General features: G+C 38.8%; 1 protein-coding gene across 1 annotated transcript in view; it reads right to left on the bottom strand.

The window, feature by feature from the left end:
- LOC126248847 (E3 ubiquitin-protein ligase HERC2) overlaps positions 1-12179 on the bottom strand; it is an 851297-nt gene that overhangs the window by 355971 nt on the left and 483147 nt on the right. Inside the window, exons 47-48 of the mRNA XM_049950269.1 lie at positions 4860-5049; positions 713-958 (exon numbers count right to left, since the gene is read on the bottom strand). Of these exons, the coding sequence (XP_049806226.1) occupies positions 713-958; positions 4860-5049 (436 nt within the window). The remainder of the gene's footprint in view (positions 1-712; positions 959-4859; positions 5050-12179) is intronic.

Raw genomic sequence — 12179 nt, 5'->3', positions numbered from 1 at the left:
TTTTATTGCACTCTAAAAAATATAAGTGGAAATGCATTGCTTGAAATAAACTGCAGTACAAAAAAGCACGAAACATCTAGCTCACCTTCACCTCAAACAATTTCATTTTTTTAAATGGCTGATCTGATTATCTTCTTGGTAGATTTTTTTCAGTCATGCTAGCTGAATACTGGAAGAGTTTATAAGTATAGCAAGAATTTGCATCTGAATTATATAGTTAAATACAATGATCTTCAAGTCACTATTAAATGATTAAAAAATGGACCACTCATAATACAAGTGAAGTGCTGAGCACATAAAAAATGATGACTCATACCCTTTTTAATGTAACCTAACTGTCTGCCCCAATTTAGCTTTTAGTTTTATGATTTCATTTTTCTTCTTTGATCCACTAGTATTCCATTATCATGAACTGCAATGCCCTGCCCCCCCCCCCCCCCCCCAACAAACCCTATACTGTTTTCCTCTGTGCATTCCTGTCCCACACCTGATTCATCCATCATCTGATCAGATTTTGTTAATATTCTCATTTGCAAATTAGTTAGAATTCCACAATCCCCTTCCATGAACATCTGGGTGCAATTTGTCATGTCCGTGACAATTAACTCATATTGTTACAAATGAAATATGGTCAATTATTTTATGATACATACTCTATATAGACCCTCTATCAGCCAAATTCCACTAATGAAATGTCACTGTCAGTACCAACCAGGTTCATAGATGCAATTGAAGAAATGGCGATGACCTCTCTTTGTGAAGAAACAATTTTCACAATAATTAAAATGTTCACAAGTCTTGCACTTGTAACGATGGCCAGTGATAGGAAAAGCTCGGCAGTTATCACATGATACAGTTGGGTGACTGCTTGAAACAACTTCCATCTCTGATATAACACCTGTCCAGTCGCTTTGTTGTGGAAAGTCAACACTGATTTCTCTTCCATTACTACTAACACCTGTAAACCAAAGTTAAATTAAATTATGACCAAATGATATATAATTATGTAGTAATATTATTTCCAGCTCTCGGGAAAAAAATTGTTTTTCAAAAGTAGACATTTGTTGGGGAAGAAAAGTTAAGGTAACTCTATAGTTAAGTCCTCTCTCCTTGCTTATGAAAATAGTATTTCCACAAATATAATGAACACTTGCGAACAGAAAACTGAAAAAAGTTAGTAAAATTTTCGAGTACAGCAGCAGTCACATATCATAAAACATGAGAATGTTCTGCCACATGAGCCAAATTTTTTATGAGCTACCGAATTTTTTATTATAATTGACAGATTCATTATTATTTTCATATCACTTCCACCTATAACAATTTTTTAATTGCAAAAGATGTCTATTCAAATAATAGCATATCCTTCTCCATAGACATGCTGCAGAAAGCTTAAAATACTAACAATGCCTCAAGTGAATGTACATTTGTACCACATTCACATAATATTTATTGCCTACAGATAAATAAAGAAATAATGAAAATATGTTTTATACAACAATGTCAACCTAGAAGATTTTAAGAGAAATGCTATCTTTCATAGGTACAACACTTGAAACAGCACATTACTCAATACACAGCAAAGAAAAAGAACTAACAAGGAAAGGTACATGAGCCATATTGGTGTTAAATTTTACAGCAGACTGCCATTCTACATTAGAAAATTTCAAGATGAAAACAAATTTAAAGCACAAAATAAAAATTTCTACTTGAACAATGTTTTTACATGGTAAGTGATTACGTTGGCCAATATGATTTTTCTATTATGTTTATATTACACGTCTGATGTAAAACTTTTACTGAATCAATGTCATGTATAAAAGGATTTGCTGATTAAGGGAAACAAAGGTATAGGGTTATGAAAAACTTATTATCAATTTGTAATAACAGAAGCATATATACGTATATAAATTTGAATTACTATGTATGGATGACTCTGTAGTATCTTGTGTGTATTACTTTATGTACACACCTGTATTTGTATGTTCCAATTGCCTTGTAATAAATTCATACAAAATTTACATGTAATTTGGACCATGTCCATACAACATTTGTTACAATTTTACTTCATTTTTCAAATTAAATTCTGTTTTAAAAATATTCTCAGTTTTGTGTGTGTTTCTTCCTGATTGTGGTATGTAGAGTATAAAAGTTTATCTTCTTCAATTTCATTTGCACTTTCTATTATGAGTAAACTACTGATATAAACGAGTAAGCAAGGAAGCAAAATCTATGTAATCAATATGGCAAATCCAGGAGCTATCAGACACAGTTTGGCTAATGGAAAGTGTTTATAATGATATGTAGAATGAAAAGAGTGATAATGCAATGGAATTTCTCTGTTCTGTATATACTGAATCAAAACGAGGATATAAATATGTAGCAGAGGAAATTAAAGAATTTTATAGAAAGGTGTTAGCTGTGTCTAATAATCAATTAAAACAAATTCAAAGCCATGGACCATAAATCGTTCTACAAAATACTCTAACGTAATTGAATTTCATTTATCATGTATATTTTCAGACTGAAGCGATGCATAAAAATGTGTATCATGGCATCGATTCAAACCCGGGTCTCCTGCTTACTAGGCAGATGCACTAGCCACTATGCCACTCAGGGGCAGTGGCTTTGCAGAACTGCACAAATTACCCTAGCATGCCTCCGTCCTCAGTCCAAATCCCCATTCACGCTTCAGCCCACTCAGCATTTCCCCTAAACTCGAACAGCACTGCAGAGGCTTTCCAACTTTATAGGAATAGCACCTCAGAATCAAATGAAGTGGGGGTCCTCCCTGAAACCCAGGCATAGGTCTTTAACCAAATGAAACTATATGGTATAGTCTGTCTGTAAACTCAAGAATGAGCAGTGCTTTTGGTGGGGGAAGTGGCCTTTCCCAGAAGAATCCTGCCACTGGCCTACAGGGGCACCCAAAATCAGTTTCCCGTTACCTGTCTAGCAGTGTAGATCGGCATGCAGTGACATTCTGTTCATGTGATCTTAGTTGCCAGTCAGTCAGTTAACTTTGTACACTTACTGATATACTTCGCTATGCGGAAGTGATGGATAATTGGCCTACATTGCAACAAAATGCGCAGTATACAAAGAAGAGGAGGTATGTGTGGAGTGTTCAATCATTGTTATTACAGCATTTGTTAAAGAGGCAACAGAAAAAGAACTGTTGGCTACTATTATCAGTCACAATCAAAGGGCTGAAATTTATGCAAACATCAGCCTCACCACAATAGGATGCATAAGAAAGGAACATGAAAATAAACAACAAGAAGCATTTAAATGTATTCTGTCAATAAATCTCTACATCAGTTACTATTCACCTGATTTTAGGACATATTGCTTAAAAACATGTACGCAATAGCTATCCTAAACACTGCTGATATTTTCCTTTGAAACATGTACACCGATTCTGGACTTCTATGTGCAAAGCTTGACATATGAGGTGCCTTCACATATTAATTTTTATTTCTTGATAAGAGCTTTATTTGTTAATCTACAGCAATGTTATCCTCTTCAAAATGTTGCCCATTACATACTATACACTTATGCCAGTGCTTTTTCCAATTCCCGAAACACTTTTTGAAACGTTTCTCTGGGATAGTTTATAGCTGTCTTAACTATCCGTTTTTAATCTCATCTATGCTCGTAAAACTGTTGTCCTTAAAGGACAAATGTTTATACCTCCTGTAAGCCATGTTTTACTCATGGCAAACTCACCAAAAGCAATATTTAACATGTCTAAAAATTTGATACGCTTCATTCCATTCTTATAACAAAATTTAATACAGATTCTTTAATCTATTTATATTCAAAACAAATAATTGTTGATACTACTGAAACATATGTAACCTTTTTGACAGCTGACAATAGACTAAATACCCAATGTGCATAACATTGTACAGATACTTTTTAGACATGTTTACGAAGACAGTGAACAGAAAGGTAGTGCGAATTGGACTAATACAACATGCAAAATTATAAATTTCTCATTTATTTTTAAACAATCTTCATGTTGCAATAATTGTTACATTTCAATGCAACCCTTCAAAGAAAACTGCTACCTTTTAGTAGAAACACAAAGTAAGAAGATGCCCAAAATTCTACAGATTGATTACACTACATGGGGTTCGCTTTACAAACAGCAGTAGAGGAACACACATTCAGGGAAACAGACATTCAGTTCTATGTTTGTAGTAGAATCCTGACTTCCATTTCTATGTCAATATTATTTATTCTATAATTATGCGTCTAGGAAGAATCTATTGTCTTTTGTATTCCTTATGGTCTTAACGCATTTATCTAAAAATAAACGCTGCTGGGATGTATCTGTACAGGGGGTCACCACAGATTTAAAGCACGCTTCACAACAGGTCCGGTACCATGTTGTGAAACAGTTTGTAGAAGTGCCTTGCAGTGTAGCTGGGTAGGCAGAGTCGGGACTCTGCTTGCTCGCTCTTGAGTTTACTGGCAGACTATACCAGCGAACCCCACTCCAGAGTTCCTCATTTTGTTTGATGCTGAGGTGCTATTCCAATACAATTGGAGAGCTTTTGCAATGCTGTTTGAGTTTTGGGGGCTGAGGCATGAATGTGAATTTGGACTGAGAAGGGAAGTGTACTAGAGCAGTTAATGCAGCTGTGCGAAGCCACCAGGTTTGAATCCTGGCCTTGGTACACATTGTCATTCATCGTTTCAGTCTGTATATATACTCCACAGATGTTTGAGACTTGAAAAGGTCTCTGGAACCATACAGTTTCATTTGAATTTCACTTGTGATAAAATAACAAGAGAAGTGAAATACAAGTTTTAATCCATTAAAAAACAGAGAATAAATGATGGATACTTACTTGTGACAATTCCAACTGAGCCATGAGTCACTGACCCCCATTTATACTTCGGAGTCCTGACAGACTGCTTGACTTTAACTCTATCCCCAACTTTCACTGGTGGAGGTGGAGTTAGGAATGGAAGAAATCCTATAAGTTCCACGTGTATAAAACGAACCCAGTATGGGCTTCCCATATTTTGCCAATGAACCTGAAACAGAAACACAGGTAATGTAGTAAACTTCACTGATGACAAAATATTTTCTGAATAAAAATGAGAATTAGAGTTCACTATCATGAGTGCATGAACTTCATGTGTGTCAACACAAAACAAAACAAACAAGTAATTGTCCTCTTCTCATTTATATTGCAAAAAAATAATTATTTTAAGTGTGGTGTTATTGATGATGAATTGTGTATTTCTACATTTTCTCACAAACTGCTGACAGCCAGTACATAAGCTGACAAATTCAAGCTGTGTACTGGACCAGGAATTGGACTTTCCAAAACAGTGGTCAAGTAAGAAAAGCTGAAGAGAGTGACTGGCACAGCTGAAGTTCTCAGTGCAGATTGTGATTCATGCCTGGATAGCTCAGTAAATAATAGCACTGCCTGCAATGAGTGAGGATCCACGTTCAAGTTAATGGTCCAGCACAAAACTTCAACCTGTCAGCTGTCGGCATGCCCATCTGCCATGCAGTTTTAATGTGTCGGGAAGTTTTCACGGCAGGGAGATTCATTCTGGAACAGAGAAGCTGCTGCTGCTGCTGCAGATTTACTGGCAAGACTGCAAAGTTGAAATCTGGCTACAGGTTAACTAGCACCAGTCACTAGGCCACAGATGCTTTGCATGGAGACTGTAGAGTGGATTTTGGTTTTGGCATTTAGAATTTGACACCAAGGACAGTAGTACCCATACTCAACTGACACATTGTAACACAGATCTTACCTTTACAAAGCAAATAGAAGCACTATAAATTATACTAATATTCACAAGAAATTTTATATCTGTGGGAACATATCAATCATAAAGCTGGTGCCAATAGGAAAGTGCAGTGATACCTCTCTCTCATCAAAAAGGCAAAAAATAAACAGTTCTTCATGTAAAGAATGTGGAAAACAAATGATGAAATATATTTCGTGTATCAAGTGCAACTACTAGTTACAGTCAAGTGCACAAAAGTGAACCCAAAATTCATCTTAGATGATTTTCCATTGACATACGATGTCTGTTTACATTTCAAAATGGCTGAGCTTGTAAGTACAGTGGATTCAAAAACAGAAATTATTAATTTACTACAAAATGATGCTGAGGCATTAAAACTGAAATGCTGACTATAAATAAAGAAAATTACAGATTAATATGAGAAAGACTGTCGTGTGTGTGAAATTCACCAGTCAAAAATACAAGACTGCAACAATACGCGAGTGCACACAAACTTTAAAGACAAAAACATATCCAGTGTTTCCAATGATGTCATGATAAATACAACAAGTCATAAATCTGTAGATAAATAGAAATGGAAGTTGATGAAATACAGCAATGAAAATACAAGAGCACAGATATGCAAGGAAATAAAAATGGATTTCTAATAATTACCAACTTGCTGTTGAAAAATATTGCTGTCCCCAACTGCAAAATTGATGTGCGACCAGGAATTAGAACACAACAACTTGACAGTCATTTTAAAAATATGGGAAATGCAAAACAAGTGACCACACAACCAGATTCTGAACCCAAACATAATTACAGAGGTGCCTTTTTACATGTTAGAACAAATCTGTCAAGGAGCAGCAGCAGTGTTACTAACCAGGCAAGAAACATGATTCATTCAGCAAGAAGTGTCTATGCATAATCCAGGTTCATAGTCAGAGAATCCTAAAAGGTCAGTGAGTGATAAATACATCTCCAAGGCAAACCATGCCATCAATGAACAATATGATCATCTTCAGGTAGTTTTCACACGTGCAAACAAATTTCTTCATGCAGATTGTCTAGGAAAGGATGGCATGCATTTAATTAGATTGGTGTCTGCTACATTCAGCAGAAGGTTTATACAGTAGAAACAAAGGAAACTAATATGCCCTAATGGGAGTGAAAAATCAGATGTTCCAGCTGAAAAAAACAAATGTAAGTATCAACCAAAAAATGAAGCACTACAGAATATGCTTCCAGAACAAGTCAGCAAAAGGAAATTACTTAAAGTACTATATTGGAATACACGGGAAATTGGTAACAAGAAACAAAGGAGACTGCTTACAAATCACTACAGTGACCCATCCTAGAATATTGCTCAAGTGTGTGGGACCTGTACCAAATAGGACTAGCAGGGGATATTGAACATGTAGAGACAAGGGTACCATGAATGGTCACAGGTTTGTTTGACCAGTAGGAGAGTGTCACTACGATGTTGAAAGAACTGAACTGGCAGATTCTTGAAGACAGAAGGAAACCATCCTGTGAAAGTCTACTAAGAAAGTTTCGAGAACTGGGCTTAAATGATGACTCTACAAATATACTACAACCCACTAAATATTGTCCCTGTAGGGATCATCAGGATAAGATTAAATTAATTACAGCACACACAGAGGCATTTAAACAATGGGTAAAACACACACCGTACTGAATGGAATAGGAAAAAGCCCCAATAACTAGTACAGTGGGATGTACCCTCTGTCATACACTTTACAGTGATTCACAGAGTATCAATGTGCACGAGCATGAAAGTGTAGAATATACATATGTACTGTACTTCACTATGCACCATGTCTGCTCTGGGACAGAAAGACATTTAATACCAGATAACAGTCTGAGTCTTCATACTGCAGAAAATGAAGAGAAAGAGGTGGAGTTGCTATTTTTGTTAAGAACTATGTCAAGTGTAATTCAACTGATATAAACAATTTTTGTTTAGAGCATCATTTTGAAGCATGTGCCATTGACCTGACTGTAAATAATTTTGCCTTGTTAATTGCTGCAATATATGGGGCACCTTCAGGGATTCTTAGCTTCTTTTTGAAGCAGTTTGACACACTTTTACTGCGCCCATTTAAAATGTACAAGAGATATTATAGTACTTGGAGATTTAAATATCAATTTCCTAACACACAGTAGTGGGAAGATGAACCTGGAGAATTTGATGTAAATATACAACCTTGTCTCAGTGCTCAGTTTTCCAACCAGACTAACTCCAAATTGAAGTGCCCTAATTGACAAAATTTTTGTAGACCAAGGGAAAGTGGCCAATATAATTATTGGTAAAATACTGAATGATTTCTCTGACTATGATAAGAGACTTACCATTAATAATGTGAGTATTTGTCAGAATAAAACTGAGTCTCAATGGAGGTAGTCAGACCCATTAATGAAGAACCAACCACGTGTTTAAATCATATCTTCAAGATGGAAACTGGAGACACTTCTATTGTGAAGTAGGTGTCAATTTCAGATATAATCTGTTTAGCAATGAAACTGCAGCACTATTTGAAGATTTCTTTAAAAATAAAAAGTTAAAGAAATTGACCCAAAGGAACCACAAAAAACATGGGTAACAAAGGGAAGGATATCTTGCAAACAGCAACAAGAATTGTACATTACAGTGAGAAATTCAGGAAACCCTACCCAAACAAATCATTATAAAAAATACTGTAAAATAGTAAGTGAAGTTATCAGTCAAAAATTTTATATTTTAGTTCCAAAATTAACCAACCCTGTAATAAAATCAAAATAGTCTGGAACGTGGTAAAGGGGTGCCAGTAAAACCAAGGACATTGTCTTAAACATTGATGATAAAACACATCAGCAAGCCCAAGATAATTTCAGAAATCTTCAATGACCATTTCTTAAGCACTGCTGAGAAAATAGGTTGCATTGGCTCCTTAGAAAGAGCCGTGAAAGTACTGAAACACCATTTTCCTACTTCTGTAATTGAGAGAAGCATGTCCTCCATAACTAGAAATTAAGTAAAGAAAAACATTCTCTCTTTAAAAAGCAAAGTATCATCAGGTATAGATAACATGACTAGTAAACTTCTAAAAGTCTGCTCAGACTAATTATTCGAGTTTTGGCTCACATATTAATGCTTTTATGTATCAGGATGTCTTCCCAGATGGAATGGACCTTCCTAAGGTGAACCTGCTTCTCAAATGGGAGATACAACATAAGCCATAAATTACTGTCTCATCTCTCTTTTGGCCAGATTCATAAAAGTCCTTGTGAAAATACTGCATTGCAGAATTGTGAGGCACATCAAAAACTTTGACATCATCAGTGAAAAACAGTTTAGTTTCCGAAAAGGCTTGTACACAACTGAGGCTGTATTCTCTTGCACAAATGGTGTTCTGTTTGGGAGTGGAACAGGGAGAGAAGATGATAGTTGTGGTACGAGGTACCCTCCGCCACGCACCATATGGTGGATTGCGGAGTATGTATGTGGATGTAGATGTAGATGTTGGAATCGCTACACCAAAAAGTGAAGCCAGTTGGTATATTTTGTGATCTTTCTAAAGCTTTTGACAGTGTGAATCACAAAATACTTCTCAACAAAGCACGCCACTATGGCATCAGATGGGCAGTGGGAAATTGGCTAAAACCTATCTCTACGACAGGAAGCTACCTCTTGATCTGCTGCTGTTTCTCATATATGACCAACCTCTGTCACACAAAACACTCAAGTTCACTATGTCTGCTGATGGTACTAGCACTGTGATAAACAAGAAACACTCCACCAAGCTGGAGCAGGAGAGAGGTGTCCCACCAACTCTCAGGCAGTGAACAAGACAAAATAGCCCTGCCTTACAGGGATGAACAGAAACTACCTTTGCTGGCAAAATATAAAACCAGATCAGCCACTTTGGCATCGTCTACTAGCACCAGAGGTACCTTGTCAGGAAGATTAAGATGCTGCCTCAAAGCAGCCAAACTAGAGCAGTCTATGAGAAAATGGGCCACTGTCAGGCAGGCTCCCCATCGGCAGTGAGGGGGATCCTCACATCAGAGAATGTAGCAATGCATCAGCCAAGCACGGCCAATGTGGAGTCAACAGATGATGGTGAATTCCCTACAAGAAGCCTGCAGGGAAGGCTGCCACATGATCATAGTCTCCTTAATTGTCCTGAGTTTGTTTGGGGAGATCAGGACAGACCATTCTGAGTTCCTGACTTTCAGCATTCAATGGCGCATAAACGACTGAAGGTCCTCTGATTCTGGGACCCCCATTTTCCTAGCTTGTTGGAAGTCACCCACAAGATCCTGGATAGCCATAACCAGTGGGTGAGGAGAGTAGCACAGGTCTGTAGCCTGAAGGCTGCTAAGGGAGTCACTGCAGATTAGGATACTCTTGCCAGTGCAAGAACAAACTTGGCTAAGGGCTAATTTAATGGCTGTCAATTCAGAAGTGAACACACGGCAGTCATTTGGCAGAGAGTGGAGTTCAGTGCATCATACATGTGTGTATGCAAAGCCTATTTGTCTGTTGACTGTTGAATTATTGGTAAATACCACTTCCAAACACGGGTAAGTCTCAAGGACAGCCAGAAACAGATGGCAAAAAATTGTGGGGTTAACGGAATCTTTTGGACAAAAGGACACTTCAAGACAAATATGAGGTTAGGGCATAAGCCAAGGGGGCAGATGCGATGTCTCCCTGACCAGAGGCAACAGTGGAAGCAGTTGCAGTTCCAAACCGAGACACTGGAAGCAGGCAGCAATTGTAAATTCAGTTCTGGGTTGCTGTTGTGGGACGTGGAGTTCCTTCCAGAGAAAAGCACATGGTAGCTGGGATGTACAGGGTTGCTACAAATGTGTATAGGGTATCTTCAGGTTTTGGCAGCGCAAAGACTGTTCCATTAAGTTTCGGGTGTGCAGCCGCAAGAAATCTCCTTCTTCTATTATTTCGGCTGTATAACGTTCAGCCATCTTCAGAGTGAGCCGCAAGACTGCCGCTCCAGTGCTCGCTTCATCCCTTTATACTGTTGTACCGCATGACTGCGCATGAGGCCACAGATGCAAATGCGCCAGAGACGTTGGTCGGCGGCAGAGACGTGCATAGTGCGCGAGTTGTATCTATGACTCCGCAGTTGATGTTTGTTGGCATATCGATATATCATTGTGAGCTGCAATGTAACGTCGGAGTCATAGATACAACTTGCGCACTATGCACGTCTCTACCGCCGACCAACGTCTCTGGCGCATTTGCATCTGTGGCCGCATGCGCAGTCACGCGGTACAACAGTATAAAGGGATGAAGCGAGCACTGGAGCGGCAGTCTTGTGGCTCACTCTGAAGATGGCTGAACGTTATACAGCCGAAATATTAGAAGAAGAAGGAGATTTCTTGCGGCTGCACACCCGAAACTTAATGGAACAGTGTATAGTGTAATTCAGCAGCTGTTGTTGGCACCTGATAGGTAATGGAGGGACTCCAGCCTTGACTAGTAGGCTGTTCACAGAGCTAGTTTGGAAGGCTGATGACGATGATGATGATGATGATGATGATGATTATGCAAAATTGTTGAGGCTTTCGTGGCCACTTGTTGACAAACTGCCTATTGGCTTCTGTCTCGGGTTCTTCGGCCGACGTTCATCTAATGATTTTTCTGACGTTTCGCCAGCACGAGTGGCTGGCATTGTCAAAGCTTCACCCTCCATTGCCGGTGGTGAACTGGAGCCGAGCTCGCGGGCGCAGACTATATGTACCTGGCGCGCCAACGTCCGAGGGCTTCTCCGCGGTCATTTCCGGTGCGGTTCTCCTCTTGCTACCTGCGACGGTCGTTCGCTGCAGTACGGGAAGCCAGGATCCGTTGACCTTAAGGCTTTCCTCTTTCTTGTTCAAACTGTTCGCGTGTTTTTGTATTTCTACAGCTTCTCTGAACAAGCGCGTGTGATAGTGGTTCTCTACAGCCAGAACTTCCGTGTCGGCGAATTTTATTACGTGGTCGGTCTCATTCAGTGCGTGTTCTGCCACGGCCGATTTCTCCACCTGCCCCAACCTGCAATGTCGCTTATGCTCCTTGATCCTGGTGTTAATGGATCGTCCAGTCATCCCGACATAAACTTTTCCGCATGTGCATGGTATGCAGAGTGACGGACAGAATCGGCCGTATATTGCGCAAACATGGCGTAAAGACGATCTTCAAACCGACAAGGAAGATCAAAGAGTGTCTTAGATCGGCGAAGGAGAAAAGAGACCCACTTTCAATGTCGGGAATATACCGCATACCATGCACATGCGGAAAAGTTTATGTTGGGATGACTGGACGATCCATTAACACCAGGATCAAGGAGCATAAGCGACATTGCAGGTTGGGGCAGGTGGAGAAATCGGCCGTGCCAGAACACGCA

This window comes from Schistocerca nitens, chromosome 3, assembly GCF_023898315.1.
Source record: "Schistocerca nitens isolate TAMUIC-IGC-003100 chromosome 3, iqSchNite1.1, whole genome shotgun sequence".
Lineage (NCBI taxonomy): Eukaryota > Metazoa > Arthropoda > Insecta > Orthoptera > Acrididae > Schistocerca > Schistocerca nitens.
This window is presented reverse-complemented; position numbering and strand designations above follow the sequence as displayed.